The sequence below is a fragment of the Alexandromys fortis genome, unplaced genomic scaffold (assembly GCF_014885135.2).
Source record: "Alexandromys fortis isolate MF-2015 unplaced genomic scaffold, M_Fortis_MF-2015_v1.1 scaffold_207, whole genome shotgun sequence".
NCBI lineage: Eukaryota > Metazoa > Chordata > Mammalia > Rodentia > Cricetidae > Alexandromys > Alexandromys fortis.
This window is the reverse complement of record NW_026068106.1, coordinates 1,032,003-1,049,965: the sequence shown is the minus strand read 5'-3', so window position 1 is coordinate 1,049,965 and position 17,963 is coordinate 1,032,003. Positions and strand designations below refer to the sequence as shown.

The following is a 17,963-nucleotide window of genomic DNA, read 5'->3' as shown; positions in this document are numbered from 1 at the left end:
ATGACGATATAAATCAACGTGAGGCGTGTGAAGGGGGTTTTGGAGAGGGCAAGTTTGGGATAAAAACAAGGAAACAAAGTCACGGAGGAGAGAAATGAATTTCTCCCTCCCAGCTCTACCCCTCTCCCAGCCTGCGTCTAACACACTGAGGGATGGGGAGAAGGAAAGGAAGAGATCACACAGTCCTGGGTGGGGTCGGCTAGAGTCTTCCCTGAGTTTACAGTGGGATCATTAAAGGGCCAGGAAATACATGTAAATAAGCAACTTGGATGATTTATGGGGAAGATTTCAATTTTATAGGATCGTATTGATAGAGCTCCTATGGCTCGATTATAAATAGATTAATTGGAAACTAAAATTAATGGACTTGGTGCGCTGCACGTTTAATTTCTTAGTCTTCAACAATACGGACAACCATTCCCCTGAAAAGGCAGCTAGAGGGTCTGGGAGCTGTATGAGCTTTCTGGAAAGGAGGAGACCCACAAGAGCCATCAACCAGCCTGGTGGTCCCAGGGAAGGACGCAGGATCAGTTGTTTTCAAATAAAAGAAAAACATCTCAATTTTCTAAACCCTTAAGTTTCTACCTTAATCAGGACCTTAAGCCAGTGGTGGGTTTCCGGATGGGGATGTAAGTTTTGTGGCTGTTCTGGTGAGCTCCAGGCAGAGGGGAGAGGCAATGACTCACTCCACCTCTGGAGCCACTTAAGATACTCTTGTAGGGATGCTCTAAGTCTTAAGAGCTCCGCCACCCACAGTTCTTCCCTTACTTCCTCTAAGGTCTTGGACCACAGTGATGGTTTCAGCTTCCAACCGTCCCTTCTCTCTCTTCATCCTTTTCTTTTCCCACAGTTATGGCCTTTATAGATCTGGAGTTTTGCTTAGAAAGGTCATTGGCTTCTTAACAAAAAGTGATTGGAGAGTCATAATGGTCCAAGTTTACCTGTGGGATAATAGATTATAGTAGTCTGTTTATTCAGGTCTGGTGTTCACCTGCTGCAGGGAAACTTGTCATAGGGTATGAAAATGGCCCATAACTCTCTTTATATAAGCCCAGTGCTAGCCATCCCCACACTCTGTAAAGCAAATGAAAAGGATATCCAATGTTAATACAACTGACCAAGAGATTAAGACACATTCAAAAGTTTTCTTTCATACATACCTATATGTAGATCACACATACCTATAATGACACTTCCTGTGGATTCCTGTTTTGTTTTCATCTTTATTTCTTCCCTCTTCCCTTCTTTTCTTTTCTTTTCTTTTCTTTGAGTCTATTGTTTACAATTTTAGCCATAGAAACTCTCTTCCCTTAAATTAATAAATACTACAAGAAAACCTCACATAAAACAGATTGTACCATCTCTTCTGTACAAGACTGATTTGGAAAGTGGAAAACTTATGAAAGGTACTATTTATTATTCAAACATCAAATATTTGTTAAACACTTATGTAATCTGAGTTCGGGATGTACCATTTCTGTATGTATGTACTGGCTGCTGTTTCTGCTTTTTATGGTTAGGCTAGACAATAATGGTGTTGGAAAGGAAAAATAAAGTCTGTGAAGCCCTTAAAGAGGCAGTGACTTATACAAACTGTAGAATATCTTGGATGACTTTGCTTTCCTGGCCTCCAGGAAGATACTCCTACCTTGAGACAAAATACAGATTGAGAAATGTAGTCGCTGAAGCTTATGAAGCTAAGCCAAAGTCTATTAATGCATATGAGACCAGCTGGCTGCTTTGAGGCAGCCTCAGAACCCAAGAAAAGAAATAGCCTACTAAGTCATGTACAAGTCTTTGGAACCAAGGAAACTTGGGCATCATTTATTTGCAAAAGTCCTTATACTGATGGAGTGAGGATGGAATACATCCTGAAATTGACCACTTAGTCCCTTCAGAGTCCAGGTATCCAAATGTAGGAACCAGCACCCAGTTTTGCAGTGTGTACCAATACCACCTGGGAACACATCCAACTTCCCACTGTTGCATATTTGACCTGAACTCAGAATCTTTTTGTCACCCAGAGAGTAAATAGATCACTCCTTTTCTTTTAAGGGTAAAATAAACAATAAGATACAGGTAACATGAACTTTTATTACTAATATGATTGGAACTAGTATTCATTTGAAAATGTAAAAGTTAAAAAAGCACCTCCTACTGGAAACAAAAGCGTTCATTTTTCTGATAAGCATAATTTATTGTATTTCTGTTGTAACAAAAACACTATGTACTTCCGTTGGGGTGGCAAAAGGAAGAAATCATTTTGCTATATCTCTTTGCTGTCTGCAGAATAAAACACTGTCCATGTTTAAGAAACTGAAGATGAGAACACAACAAAAACACAACAATCTTTTTATTTATGTAAATCAGGTTAACACTGGACAATAAACCAATTTCTACCCAATACCATAACAGCTTTCTATAAAGAACAGAAAAATTCAGATAGGATTCTACCTAGGGTCAAGCGGTTTTTCTTTTTTTAAAAAACCACCCATTCACAGAGGTATAGATTCACAGATAAATAATCCCAAACTACTTGCCCATCATATTTACACATTCCCATTAAATTAAGCATAAATAAATATATACAAACTTAACACGGATACCCTCCAGAGAGCTCTCAAGAAGAGGCCCTTGGTATTCCTTGACTGGGTGGTTAAAAACAATGATAGTGAGTTAGAGACGAACTCAAAAGGGGAGTCGTTTGCCATTTAAAGAAGAAATGGTGTTCATTCCTTTTTTTTTTTCTTAAAGAAAATGAACGAATTTCAATGCTTCTCTTTTCTTTCACCAGTAATTTAATATACATCAGCAAAGGAGGGAAACCTTGTCAGAACTCTTGAGGCAGTGCTGGATGGTTTAAGGTCATTTTCTTTCCACATAATGCACTGCAAGTACAGGATATCAGGTGTGATGATTCAAGTGCAAGGGGAGAACTATGCAGAGAAGTTAGGGGGTTGGGAGTTTCCATTCTACCGGCGTTTTCATAGGATGTGAAATAGTTGCTCAAGAGAAAGTGGTTTCCTTGGCCAATGAAAACAAAAGTCGGATTTTTGAAAGCCCCTGAGGGTGGGGTGGGCTCTTTATACGGGGGTGGAGCAAGGCAAGGCAGAGGAGGTAGGGGAGAAGGAAGAAAATGCAAGATAAGTTGATGAAAGCTGAGGGTAGAAAGTTGCTTCCTTGTTGGGATGGGAGTTAAATGTCCCTGGAGAGGGACCCCCTCACCTGGAAGCAAACTCCATGAAATCCAGGATGAAAGTAGAGTAGGAGGGATTGGCTAAGCAGGGCCTGGAAGCAGCTCCGGGGAACTAGGCTGCTGCAGGCTTACTCTTCGGTCTTTAGTTATTTTGGTTTGTCACCCCAGGACTTTAGTAGGGGCATAAAACGTCTACAGAGTGCAGAGAGAAAGGAAGGGACTGCAAGTCACCTGTTTGGTTTGAAAACAAAACTCAAAGGGTCTGGCCTTAAACGTTTTCCTTGACTTAAAAGGCAAACTCTTGTGCTAATCCTACTGTTTATTGATTTATAAGCCCAAGGAAACCAAATCTTTTAATAACTCAATTATCAGATAAACGTAGCTGGCCTGGCTAAGGAAAGCAAGGAGTTGGAGGTCCGACATGAAAAAAAAGAGGAAAGAAGGCCAAAAACTCACTCGGAAGGCGGAAGGCCGCCAGGGAGTGGGTGGGGGAGGTTGGGAAGCCGAGTCTATCTACCTGAACCTTCCCAGATGCTCACACAGAGAGCTGGCCATCTAGGAGAGCCTACCTACCCAAATATGACAGTTCCTATTTGGTGCCCACACTGCAGGAGAGGGAGGGTACAGACCAGTTTCCTTCCTGGCAGAAAGAACAGGTGGAAGTTTCAAATTCTGTGAAATTTTCCAGGCCACAATGTCTCTAGAGTGAGACCCGGAGTGACTGTTAGCGGCAAAAGGACTTGGGACCTCCTCCCCTCCCCCGCAGCAGCCAGTGGGGCACTGACCCTTTACCTACTCAGGGATTGGCCTTTCTCGGTTGCCTTAGCCCTTAGGGTGAGACTGAGAGCTGGAAGGGCCCATGTGACTGGCGACCCCAGCAGCTGCTGATTCTACGTCCTCAACACCACTGGGCTCCAGTGGCCCACAAGTTCCCGGGACCTGCACAGTAGTAAGAGCAAGGCGCATCCATCGCGTCTCTCCGTGTCACACGCGTGGGGCGCGTTGCCCTGCAAGGAAAGGAGACGATGTTTTTCAGTGTGTTTTCTGCTGGCCTTGTGCAATCAGAATTCAACTAAGGCAAGCATCAGGCCCTCGGACAAAAGGGGCCGGACTTTTAAACTGGGGAAAGTCTCGAGTCTATAGTTTACACAATGTCTTTTTCCTGCACTCTATACTACTTTCGGCTTGTCTAGGACTGTGTCCTGAGAACTCACAGGACAGTGAAGCAGCTAGAAATAGGAGATGAGATGTTGTCTGACCTCATTGATTCTTACAACCTCCAGTGACCTAAAACCCACTGCGTGACTTTCCTTTCCCTCAAACAAAACCCTCTGAACCAAGCTCTCAGAGGGTCCCCAAAATGTTAGCCTCCTTCCCTTGCCTTAAGGTGGATTGGAGAGGGATGGTGAAACTGGCTGTCCAGGTCATTTGAAGTGGGGAGAGCTATCTGTAAATCACAGAAAGCAACTGAACTTTTATCCCAATGGATTTTGCAAAGATCCCGCCTAGGCTGTTGAAAAAGAAACAAATGTACCCCCACATTAAATGAGTGTGCACCTATCTCACCAGCCAAATGCTCAGAGGATTTCACGGCTCTTGCTAAAGGTGCAGGCTTATTTCCTGGTAATGCTAAGATGCAGTATGGGTGAAAAGTTGGGGTGAGAGAAGTGAGATACATTAAATGCTTGGATCGATCCTCATTGACTGGGAATATTCCCAGTATGTCCAGACAGGAATTTGAGACTGAAATACAAGCTCTTTCTTTCACTTTGCATGGTGATGGTGTTTGTGGTGGTGGTGGTTGGGGTGGTGGTGGGTGTTACGCACTTTGTGCCCAAATAAATGCATGTCTGAAAGGGGACACTTTTATTCAGAAGGTTCACGGTCATTTGTAGACTGTCTTCCCCAAATAAACCCGTATAGCTGCTTCTTTCTCCATTAGAACAACGATCCCCAAAGAGCCCAAGAAAAGGCAATTCGTTTTTCAGTGAAGACAATACTGTTAGAATACAGGTTCCCAAGAAGGCTTACTCCCTTACAAGGCATTCTGCAGTGACCCACCCCTGAGGGAATTCCTGTGTTGAAGAGTGTAAGCCAGAAGACTCAACGCTGCCCCCCACCTTCCACGCTGGCCACTTCCTAGATGAGTTCCTTTGAGCTTCTTTAAAGAAGTGAACCTGCCCAATTCTGACACACAGGCTTTGACTTTAAAAGGATCTTTTTTTTTTTTCTCAGTACCTTATAGATTGTGTAGGAAGCCCAAGTCTTCTTTGAAGAAGCTCATAAACCATGCGGGTAAAGCTTTGGGAAACAGAAGAAAATGAAATGGTACATACCCCTCCGAAGGAATTACATACTAATCAAAGTATTCGTGTTTTGTTTTCTTTCTTTCCTTTTTAAACTCTACTTCTAGATGTCACAAGTATAACGAATGTGATATTCTCTGTGAACAGGTGCTGGCAAGTCTGGGAACTAGTAACGTTTTCTGAAAGGAACCATGATGAATCAACTTATCGGTCTGGTTTCCTCTGCCGCGGGAGTCTCGACTCTCAAGACCGGATCAAAAGCTATGGCCTCCTCCCCTCCCCCAACCCCGCGCCACCCCCACCCCCTCCACGCCTCCCTAATTAAACACACACAGGGGGTGGGGAGTTGGGCACCGGGGAGTTAGAAAGGAGGCGAGGTCTGGACACCAAAGGGACTAACACAACTGCCAAAGAACTAATCACAGCGGGGATCCCCCAGCAGATTCCCGGAACCGAAGGAGGGGAGAGGGAGGAAAGCAGCCTTAAGAAGGGTGAGGAGGAGCGCGCGGACTGCGAGAGTTTCCTTTAAAAAAAAAAATAAAAATTTAAAAGTTCGTGCGTCTCAGTCAACCAACTCTCAAAGCATTGACACCAACGTTTCTCCAATTTTCTTCCAATAAGTTAGCGTGTTCTCACGTTTAGTCTCATGTTTATTTTCCAAAAGGGGGGTTCATAGTTTTCTTTTATTATCTGTATTACTAAACTCGAAAGAACCGAAGTGGAAAATCCGGACGGTTGTCTCCATGTGTATCTTGAAATAGACACCGAGAGCCAGTTTGTCGCTCCGTTGATGCCTCAGTTTATTTTTTTAAAGTTACTTAACTTTCTTTTTTTTTAAATTTTGATTGTATGTGTATTCTACCTAATATAATTCTTCCAAAGCCAATCCAATATGTTAAAGCTAAAATTATTTTTTTCTGTTTTCCTTTTGTATTTAAAACATTTTCCTTCTCTTTAATTTTTTTTTTTCATTTCCTGTGTTTTTCCTCCTTGTCGCCAGTTTTACTACCTGGGCCTTCCCCAGACGTGTGCCTGTTAGTGGTGTTGTTCAAGAACATCTTGTCCATGCCTTTGAGCGCTTCGGTGAGATAGTTCTGCAGGGCCGTGAGCGCAGCGCAAATGGCCGGGGCGCCGAAGCCGTGCGTGATGAGACTGAAGTGCGTGAGGCAGCTTTGGATGCCCGGTTCCAGGATGGGGCTGGGCCGGCTGTTACCGATCGGTGTCCGGTCCTGCGCCAGCAGATCCGTGAACTCTTTACAAAGTTGCCTGCGGGCAGTGATGGAGGAAGAGAAAAAAAAAAAAAAAAATCCTCAGAGTCCTGGAACCCAGGCGTACTCTCACACAAGCCCAGAGGCCTTGGGTCTGTGGAGAGCAAGGCTGACTTAGGAGATTCAGCTGTTTCTTTCCCTAGAGCGCTCCCTCGACCCAGCAGCTGGCTCTGCAAGGGACCCGGTGAGAGGAATGCACCCCTTCCACCACCCTCACGCCTTCCCTCTCCCTTCCTGGACCACCTGTATTCTGCTTTAGGAAATTCGCTAGGCATTTTGGCTTTTGATTTCGAATAGTCAATAATTTTTGGCTGATACGTGACATTTCCTTTATTTATTTCCCCTCCTTGCCTTTCCAACCTTTAGGGCGCTCGCGCCACACACACACACACACACACACACACACAACCTGAAAGATTTAAAACCCCTCAGCCACAAGCCTGTCCCTGGCACCGAAGCAGATTGCTGGAACCTTGCATGGCCCAGGGCAAAAACCTGTTTATTCTACAAGAGAATGCTGATTCCATTCGAAGCAAAACCCCTTTACCTGCAGCATTTTGGAAGAGAGATATCTCTTCCCTTCTTTAAAAAAAAAAAAAAAGTGTCCCACCTTTTTTTTTTTTTTTGCAAATGTAAGCTACTAAAAATCTTTGTGTAACAGGACTGTTGTTAATATAAAAAGATTTCTGCATAGTTTAAATAAAATTTAAAGGTAGATGGTTAAAACACAAGGGAGGATAGATTTTTATTTGTTGAAGGTTTTTAGGTTTTTATTTCCTCAAGGCACCTACAATTTAGAGAAATCTCCTTGCCTTAGGAACCCTGTGTGCCCAACTATGGATTGGGCTTATTTGAGAGAGTTTTAATATAGGAAATGGACGGGAGGCGTTTTTAGCCCTGAAGGTTAAATAGCTTGGCTCTGCTGGCAAGCTGAAGCCTGGTATCCCAGAGGCCAAAGCCGTTCTCAGATTGGCATACTTCTCTTGACCACCTGCCTTCGCCCAGCCTGTGGTTCTGTGGGGTGTCAAGAGAAGCAGACCTGTATAGCATAGTGGACTTAGACAGCCAGAAATGGTTGATAGGACATGGAGGCCTAACTATCAAGTAAACATGGCAGATTTCTGTGTTTGAAAGACCTTTGGGGCACCCTTCCCCAGGGTGCTGCTATGTTGCCCAGGGCCTGCAATAAACCTAATAGGGAATCCCTTTTCCATCCACTGACAACCACGGAAAGATTGACAGACATTCTTAAGGCAGGCTTGGGGGATAGAGAGCACTGATAGAGACTCTGCCTACCCTCTAAGGTCTTCATTCAGAACACATCCACATATCCCCCACAGCAAGTGGCTTTGCTCACCCAATAGGGCTGGCCTCAGTGAGTTTCACGCACGCTCCAGGCTCTGAATCACCTCCCTTCCATCTGGGTCCAGACACAAATAAAGTGGAAAAGCTCCCAAGGTGGTTCTGATACCCTAGGCTACAAAGTAGTGGCCTTAAAAATCCTAAGGCTTCCTGGTGGGTGGGTAGGAGGTGTCAAACCACCCCTTTAGAAAACTAGAAGGTTCTTTGGATCTTGTTACCTGCTTTAGACCTGTTAGGCTTTGTTGTTGTTTGTTTGTTTTTTCCCTAAAGTTCTCTGTTTCATTTATAAAATACAACTGGTCCTTACTCTCAGGTCCCTGAGCAAGAGAGTAAGAGCATATACTCACGAACAAAATACTATGACGTGACTAGATAGCACATTAGCAGAAATCCTTCTAAAACGAGGGCATGTGCCAGGTTTTGATCATTGGGAAAGATGATTAAAGTCGTTCCTTAAGTTTGTACTCATTTCCAAAGTGCCGAAAAAAAAAGAAATTTTGTAGTGCGGAGAACAAATGTTTTAAGAGTCGAGGATTTAAAAATCTACACAGCACAAACCAGGCTCTGTAAGCAATTAAACTTCTGGGACATTAATATTTTTTGACCCTGCAGAAAGGGACAATCAAATTCCAATCACGTCTCAAAAACATCTGGACAAATTTGAGCAAATGATTTTTCAGCCTTCCATATATTTCTTTAAATTACGCTGTCAACGGAACAAACCGCGTCCTGGAACGCTAAATAAATGAGCTGAGCGCTGCTGTTTAGACCGCGCCCGCGAGAGAAACGTGCTAGTGCACGCAGTGCCGCCCACTGCAGGCCTGAGCTGGTCATAAAACACCAACAATATGACACCGAAGCCAAAGACAGGAGTAAATCAAATAAATAGAAAACCCACTGTAAATGTTCAAATGAGCTCTAGACCTAAATTTAGCCAGAGATTTACAGTTTTCCCCTCTGGAGCTGTCGTAAATTTTACAAGTCCGTGGAAGATGACAAACAGCAACGTTGGAGATGGGGTAATTAGAGCTGTGGGTAGAGATGGGCACACGTGGGTGACATATAGACACCCTGAGCGAACACACATGGCTGTCCTTCCGATGGCAAGGGGGACCACTGCAAAGCCCAGACAGAAATATTCACCTAGGGGTCTGCGAAGAGATTGGGGAAAATCTGCCTGACACTCAAGGTGTCTGGAGGAAAAACAGTTAAAAGCCTGCTTTCTCTTTGTATACCGGGACTGCGACAAGCCTTAACCCTCAAGTCTACCTCATCACTACACACACACACACACACACACACGCACACACACACACACACGCACGCACGCACGCACGCACGCACGCAAGCACAGGTACAGGCACCCTTCCTGACAAGGCACTTTGAACCCAAACCAGAGAGGCTGCAGGACTCCCGCTCCACAGTTTCCTTAGAAGAGTTGGGTCAGGGAGGGAGCCCAGGATCATGGCCCGGGGACCTGGGAACTCACTTGGTGGCCAGAAGCATATTCTTTCTGGAGTGCAGGTCACTGGGGTCCGTGTGCTGTCTGTTCAAATACTCGGACACGGCTTTAGCAGGGAACTCTGTTTCGCAAATATACCCAAAGTCCCGAGCTAAGTGAACGGCTTCCCCTATGAGGAGAGCAGCAGAGCGTCAACACCCAGGTCATGAACACCTTAGGACAGATATGGAACAAACTCAAACCCAAGACCGATAAAGTACAACTAAAGAGAACAGGACAAGCCTTACTCAGTCATCCTCTGCCTAAACCAGGCTCTAGACAGACACTGCACTCCACCCCTCCCCCGCAAGAGACGCAGGGGTGCTTCTGCAACTCACTCACTTGGAAGCAGGGGCTCAAGAGCCACCTTACAGCTGAATCTAGACTTTTGGCAAGGTATGCCGGCCGGTCTTCTCTGATCTACTTAAATGTTCTACTTAAAGCAACAGTTACACCTGCTTGAAAAGGAAACGTGGAAGTGGCACCATCTTCCTACAATCCTATTAGGCAAATTGTCTCATACTTATAACTAGCATGCATAAACAAATCCATGCATGTAAACCTTGCTGAATATTAATAACTGCGTGTAACATGTGCTTGAAGAGTATTTCTATTCAGCAGCAAAACTGTCCAATTCACCCTGCACTTCTCTGCCTGTGTCCATGTTTTCCTCTTTCAGAGCTTGCTGTAATCCTACTCTTCTTTCAAAACCTGTTACTGCACAAACTCATAACTGCAGGCATGGGGCACACCAGCTGTTCTGAAGCTTAGGAGGAAGACCCTTTGGAATAAAGCACTACTACCTCTTAGGGGACAGCCTTGGGGACTAAGGAAAGATCACAAACACAGAATAAGGGGGTGGGATGTTGAACTATCTCACAGATACATTATTTTGAGGGACTGTGACTTGCTTTTAGTGATATCATAAGAACGAAAGACTTCAAGCACAATCCTTACAAGGTTTCATAGTACCAAAACTGTGCACCAAATATTATCATTTTGGTGTGATTTCCAGGTTCTTCCCTTTCCATCCCAAAGTATCTATCTCGTGTTACCTTGACTGTTTCGAAAATGGGGATTGTGATATTAATGATTCCCTAAAAGCAAAATGGGATATTCACAGACAGAGAAGAGTCAACCACTAGCAAGTGGGATTGAAAAATGTGGTGACTTAAGGCCTCTGGTGGGTGAGTGTGAGCCAAAAACCCTTTGCCTTAAAGATAGTGCTATGCAGTGCCTGCAACTCTTTGAGCTCTTCATGGCCATTATTTTTGAGAACATAAGGTGAAGTCCTGCAAGAACCAATTCCCTACAAGAGCCCTAATATCATATCTACTAAAATATGGAAGAGAAACAAACAAACAGAAACAGGACACAGGAAGACTCCAGAGAAAAATTATCAACCGCCTTCCATGTGGTCCCCTTGGCTGCGTTTCTTGTTGCCCCCTCTACACATTCAACAGCAGTCTTCTAGGCAGCATAGATGATCTTAATTATTCCTGGCCATAGATTTCAACTGAACACCCAAACTGACAAGCAAATGAGAAGTTTCTTAGTAAAATTGTGGCCATTTAACTCACAACCAATGAAGTTGCCTTGAAGATTCAACTTGCCTCTCAATACTGTCTCATAGTGCCTTCCCTGCCCCTTAGTTTTCTCCTAAGCATGGCTGGACTTGCTAAGATATGGATATCTCTTTAAGTCCTACAAATTGGGTGATAGAACCCTGGAATGGTCATGAGTTTTACAATAACCATTAAGATTCATGAACTCTGCATGTTTTCTTATGTCTTTTAATTTTTATTACATTTATTGGGGGTGAGAGTGTAGAGGTGGGAGAGAAACCAGGGAAGACCTTTCCTCCCATCTTGTGGGACCTGGGGGTGGATACTAGGTGGTCAGGGTTGAAAGCAAATGCCTTTCCCCTCACCAGCCTCACCAGCTTTTTATCAGCAAACACTTTTGCAGCTCATAGAGATGTTATAACAGGAGCTCAAGCAGAGGATGCTTCAGCCACTATGGCCAGGGAAATGACCCCTTCTCTGACTTGGAGATTGGGCCTGGTCCCTTTTTGGAGCACAGAAACTTTTATAACCCTTGTTTTTCCGTTTCCCTTCCTCTGCTAGCCTCCTCTAAGTAAAAAGACCTCTGATCGTCTCTCCTGCAATCCCTTGACATCCAACTCATGAGGGCACAGCAATCACAATGATTTCCAGTTAATCATGAAACATGTAAAATGTCAGCCTCCAGCCGACAGTTAAGCTCAGCTACTTGGCGAAATGGCTTGCTTACCTTCCACCAGGGAGGTGAGTAAGGTGACATTTGCTGCTTTGCGCCTGCCCGCGGGTAAATTCAAACCGATTTTTTCTAGCCTTTCTCTCAAGGATCTCCCCCCATTTTTCGATTTGGCTCTGCAATTGCAAGAATTAACATTCTGATTAACCTCAGAGTGTTCCTGAAACAAAGTTTAGACTTAGCAATCTAGAGCCCAGTGGAGCTTGAAGGGGTTTTAACTTGAGGTTAGCACTGCTGCACCCCTTCCCTTCAGTTATTCGCTGAGAGTTTGCTGAGGCTTGCTTAATTTCTGCAATACAGAGCATAGAAAGTAAGTCTTTCTTAAAAAAAAAATCTTCTGTGTGTGGGGAGGGGGATACCAGATGGGAATAATTAGAATGTAGAGTAGTAGGTGCAGAAAACATAAATATTGGTCATGTGCATGCAGAGGTTCACTGGCCATGGAGCCCGTGAGGAGAGCAGAATCCAAGCACACCTTAAAAAAAAAGAAAAAGAAAAGAAAAGAAAAAGAAAAGAAAAGAAAAGAAAGAAAAAAAGGCTAGTTTACAGAAACAGGTAGGCTTCTAAAGGAGAAACCAAAACCAACTGCTTAATGGCATTTTAGAAGGGGAGAGAGGATTGTTGTTTGTAATCATGTAATTTTTTTTTTGATTTTTCTAGACAGGGTTTCTCTGTGGCTTTGGAGCCTGTCCTGGAACTAGCTCTTGTAGACCAGGCTGGCCTCGAACTCCCAGAGATCCGCCTGCCTCTGCCTCCGGAGTGCTGGGATTAAAGGCGTGTGACACCACCGCCCGGCTCATGTAATGTTTGTTATGATAGCAACAATACCAACACTTTTGAGCTTGCTAGTATGATAAACACTTTGTCTTCACTATCACAATTCATAAATTTTATACACTCATGTTTAGGAATTGAATTAAAACATCCCCCACTCTGGAAGCTGGGGTATGGTGGTGCATACCCAGCACTTGGGAGGCGAAGAAAGGCATATGTCTGAGTTCCAGGCTAACCTGGTCTACAGAGTGAGTTCTTGGTTCTAGGACTGCCTGGGATACACAGAGAAACCTTGTCTCAAAAATCAATGATGATGATGATGATGATGATGATGATGATGATGTTGATAAACAACTATCATCATCCTGACTCTGAACTGAAAAGACCAACTTGAAAATCAACAAGGACAGAGCAAGTAAATTTACAGTAAGACGTGTTCTGGGTCACAACAACAGCATTAGCTTCCCTCTAGGCTCCCATGTCCTCTAAGGGCTGAATAAAAATAAAAGGAAAGTGGTTACCATGCATGAAGCATATTGCTCTGCTTCTCGCCAGTCAGTTTTAGGAAAGAACGGGATAGTGAACATCTCAAGTGGGTTGACTTCAGAAAGTTCTGTCTCATATAAAGTCACTTAACCAGGGCAGTGCCGAGTGCCGAGGGTCCAGATGTTGGCACAATAACCATTCCTTTCTCCACGTTTACCAGGAGCCTATCCATGGGTGGCAGTGTTGGAGAGCAATTGCATGGCCCCCAGAAAATGACTACTTTTCAGTATACAAGAGTATTAACGTTGTGAGATGTGACGCTATTGCAGGAAGGTTACTGAGCAGAAAAGGGTTTTTTACAAAATGCGAAGCACAATATACTAGTGCATTGATCAAGAGACCATTGTAGCTACTCTCCATCTGTATTTTTAAACTAGTGAAATGGGGAGTATATGGAAAGCATGAGGGAAGCCGCCTTTTCGGTTTCAGGTGAGATGGGGAAGATAGGTTCTGGTTTGAACTCGGGTTAATGCCCCAGATATGAACTCACTTAGTTGAGAGAATCTTGCTCTGGCAAGAAAGTGAAAGGTTTCTACGGCCGAATTAGCTAGGAGGACTGCGCATGCGCAAATAGGTCCGAGATGAGTGGGGCTTGCGTTTGAGAACTTAGCTGTTGATGGCTGTACACCGGGCTAGTAGCTTCTACAGCTTTCCAGTGGCGTCACACGGAGCTAGGCTTAGATTCCGGGTTGCTAGGCAACTGCATCGGACTTTCTCCCTAGGTCTTCACAGAACCCTTCTCCGTGCGTGCGTGCGTGTGTGTGTGTGTGTGTGTGTGTGTGTGTGTGTGTGTGTGTGTTGGTTGTTGTTGTTTATTTTATTTCGTTTTACCTTCTGAGGACGCCGCCAAGGAGAGACGCGTTGAGGCATTCAGGGGGCGAGAGCCGTCTCTGAACTTCTCCCACAGTTACTTTGTATTTTGAAGTTGAGCTGAGCAGAGATAAACGGCCTGGAACCGAGCAAAATACCTCGCCGGTGTTGACTGACATTCCTCCCAAGAAGCCATCTTTATTCATCATTAGAGAAGTGACAGATTTGGGAGGGACAGGAACTAGGGAGAGATGGAGAGAGGGGGAAATGTTGCCATAAAGGTGACTGAGCTTCAACCCTCCTGACTGACAGGACGAGGCATCTGGGAAGGCCACGTGGCAGCCACCAAGTGGAAAGCTTAGGGGGAGTCAGCTACTCCAGTTGTTCCCAGCTGCACTGCCTTCCCAGGGCTGGGAACCGACCCAAATGTCACCATTCCTGTGGAAACTTACCCCAGATGACAGTTCACATGAGTGTCGCTTGCCATAGCCCTGTTCACCACACATCAGGGAAACACTCAACCTCGACTTTGGATCACCGCTGTGAATCTAGGCAAAGCCTATTATGTCGCCTGCTTCTAGTGTGACCTTGAACATTGCGCAGACTCCTGATCTCAGTTTCCTCATCAGCCCTCCCAGGATAACACTGTCTCATTAGTACTTGAGAGTGAAGATTAATTTCGCCGTTCTCTGGGATCAAATGTTAATGTCCATGATCTTTAGAGGAATTTCTCCTCTCTGACTGGACCCAAACCTGTGGCCATCACTAAAGATGGGGGTGGGGAGGTGAGGCTGGCAAAGAGCTGCCCCTCCCCCCCCATAATGTAACCTATTTTTTCCCTGGCATAAAAACCACAGCGAGATCCATTTAGAAACGTACCCAAATGCTCATCTCCAGTGAGAGCAATTCAGCAGCGACTTGAGACCTGAGTTTTGTTTACAAATTAAAGCACCGGCTCGTGATTGTTTGAGCAGTTATGATTTACAACAGGTGCCCTGATCAATCAACCAATCACTGTAATTCGTGTGAGCGGTGGCGGTCTTGCCTTGCCCCAGTTGTTTCGTTTCAGCGAGTAATTGATAACAAACCACACTCCAGGTATGTTTTATGCAGCAGCTAATAAGAGCTGACAGCTGGTTGCCACTGCTACCCTGGTGCATTCCGCCTGTATTTAGGCTAAATTGTGTTTCCGTGTCATCTGCATGTCAGGAAGAGGCTGAGCCAGGTGGAAGGCTGGGGAACACTGTCCTGGCAGGCGTGCCGTTTGGACTTCTCCTGATTTGTCCTACTTCTCCCATGCTCCTTTCTTACAAAGAGAATTCATGGAAATATATATCTAGTATCTAGTATGGAAAGAAAGGTAACCTGCCCCGCTGGTCTAATCACGTCCACGTCCCACTCTATAAACCGGGGCGGAAAAGAGGCATGCTACCACGTGAGGTCTAGGATTTTATGGGAAAAGATGTCTAACTTCTCTTCGGCAGGACAGATAAGAGAAGGCTGTGTTTCTCTTTCAGCTGACGTTTTACGTCACAGATTTCAGCATTCAGACTCCACGGTTATTGAGAGAGTTCCAAAAGTTAGGTGCTTATTAATTTAACTTGGTGTATTCCAAAACCTGGTGAAAAGCAGCTTCTGTAAGGGACTGAATTTAGACACTAAAGCACTCCCTTTGACACTTCTTGATTGACACACTGGAATTTCAAGACCCGTTGTGGATGTCCTAGACCTGGTCTAGTTGGAGGAATAAGGTTAGAAAACAGTTCATCTTCCGCACTGTCATGGGGTAGAGGGGCACAGTCCAAAGCAGTTTTGATTTTCTGGACACCCTGCCCATAGTTTCTCTGGGGACTGCTACCCATTTGAGAATAAATCAGCAAAATGTTAAAAGTGTTTTCATCAACCTGAGTAACCCTTGGAATTCATAAATCTCCTTGTAATTGGGTGATTGGGATGGAGTCATTCTGCCACTTGATTTTTGTACACAGCATGCACCTGTATTTGAATATATTCTCATAGCATTCCTAATGCCTATATTTCAGATTCATATTCGAGTCATCATATACAATCTTATACTGGTGCTCAGTGGCATGACATCAGTTTGGGAAAAGCTTCCCCTAAAAGTAGATAGCCTTTTGAAGTTTTAACAAGAGAACTATAGCAATAAATTGTGTCAAAGGTCTCACCTTTGATACTTGGCAGCATTTTTATCTTTGACATTGCTTAGAATATTTTCATGACAAAACAAGCCCGGTAAACCGACAGCTGATATTATCCATAATGACCAGTATCTCTTACACAGTAGTTTCCCTGTTTTCCTATTTCCCAGATACCAAATTGCTTGAAAACTTAGGCCTTCAGGAAGACATTATACCTAGTTCTTTAACCGTCCTATTGCTGATTGCCTGAGTCAGCTGATAGGAGCTGTTTCCCTTAGAGACAGTCAGGGACTCCCTCCCCTGGACTCTACCTCTCTGTGTATAAATGTGCACATCCGCTTATGCGGCACACATCCACCTTAGGAAGATCACCTCCCCCATGAAGAAATAGAAGCTCACAAGGTAAACAGAAGTGTTTTCAGTTATATTCCCATTTTCTATCAAAATCGTGTTCCTCCATTCTGTCCTCAGTTTTCAACACCAACTCACGCCCCAACCCCTGGCTCAGCATGGATTTCCTAGACCTCACCCTAGATATTTCTCTTCCTGGCTCCCCCCACCCCATAGCTTCCAGCTCATCTCATTTCCCCTTGGCCCTCACACCTGCTTAGCTCCGCTGATTAACCCTGTATTTTATTCCCTTCGTCTTTCCCCTTCTGCTCTTCTCCAGCTTATCAATAAACCCAGAAAGCAACAGGGCCCAGTTGATTTGTTAGTAATTATGAGCACACTATTCCTGCTCAGGGAGCCCAGAGATGCCCGAGACAGGTTTGGAGTGACAGCGGGAAATGCTAAGGAAATGGGGCATAGAAAGACTCAGCATGAAGCTTTAGGTCCTGTGCATGTTTACAATTTTCTGTGCAAACATTAAGAAGTTTCCCTCTCTTCAGCTCTTAGTTTGATGGTAAGGTCTAGATCTCTCTCTCTCTCTCTCTCTCTCTCTCTCTCTCTCTCTCTCTCTCTCCTTTCCTTTCCCCATGAATCATTCCAGAAAAGAAAAAATATCATGAATGAATTAGTATTTCTTCGCCATGAGAGAAACTCTAAGAAAAAGGAAGGAAAATCAGAGAAAACCTTGTTCAGCACTAGACTATATAGAGATTAGTGGGCTAGTACTTAATTTCTCTTAAAAAAAAAAAAAAGCAACTTCAAGGTGAAATTGCGAATTGGAGAAACTGTATTTGGCAAGACCTGTATTAGAAAGAGGGGAAGAAATGAACCTGCCTCACACATTAAAGGTGTGTGTCACCCTCAGGAAAAAAAAAAAAAAAACTTGACAACTTTGAGAGTTACATTGGGAAGCAACTAAGAGATCAAGTACCCTAAAAGTAAAATCACTTCTCATGATCGAGAAACTACTGCTCAAATTTGCATCCTCTTAAGTCTCCTTCTTGTGTACATTTTATTTAACAAGGTCAGCAGGTGTATACAGGTGGGCACCAAAATTGTGGTGAGAAGAAACACACACTCCCCAATGTCCAATGTTAGCATTCCTTAATGGGAGAATCTGAGATCCTGATATCTGAACGGATCTCATAGTGTTTTTAGAGTGTCGTCCGACCTTGAGATAGTCATCTATCCTCTCAGTCTGTGCACTTGCACATTCCCACACTTGGGGCAATGGAAAGGAATGTCTGACCTTTCCCGTTCTGGATCTGGAATTCTATGACTTCTGATCCTTCTTGTGCTCTGTTCTCTCTCTCTCTCTCTCTCTCTCTCTCTCTCTCTCTCTCTCTCTCTCCCCTC

At 44.3% G+C, this 17,963-nt stretch overlaps 1 protein-coding gene across 3 annotated transcripts in view; it reads right to left on the bottom strand.

Moving 5' to 3' along the window:
• Window positions 1-4,180: 4,180 nt before the first annotated feature.
• The window catches only part of Tfap2b (transcription factor AP-2 beta), a 27,122-nt gene continuing 13,339 nt past the window's right edge, over window positions 4,181-17,963 (bottom strand). For 2 of the 3 annotated variants that reach the window (XM_050124102.1, XM_050124104.1), the window contains exons 4-7: window positions 14,080-14,299; window positions 11,926-12,044; window positions 9,622-9,763; window positions 6,471-6,768 (exon numbers count right to left, since the gene is read on the bottom strand). In XM_050124102.1, coding sequence (XP_049980059.1) covers window positions 6,471-6,768; window positions 9,622-9,763; window positions 11,926-12,044; window positions 14,080-14,299 — 779 coding nt within the window. Of the gene's footprint in view, window positions 4,204-6,470; window positions 6,769-9,621; window positions 9,764-11,925; window positions 12,045-14,079; window positions 14,300-17,963 lie in introns of those variants that run through there. The other variant, XM_050124103.1, reaches the window with a different exon arrangement.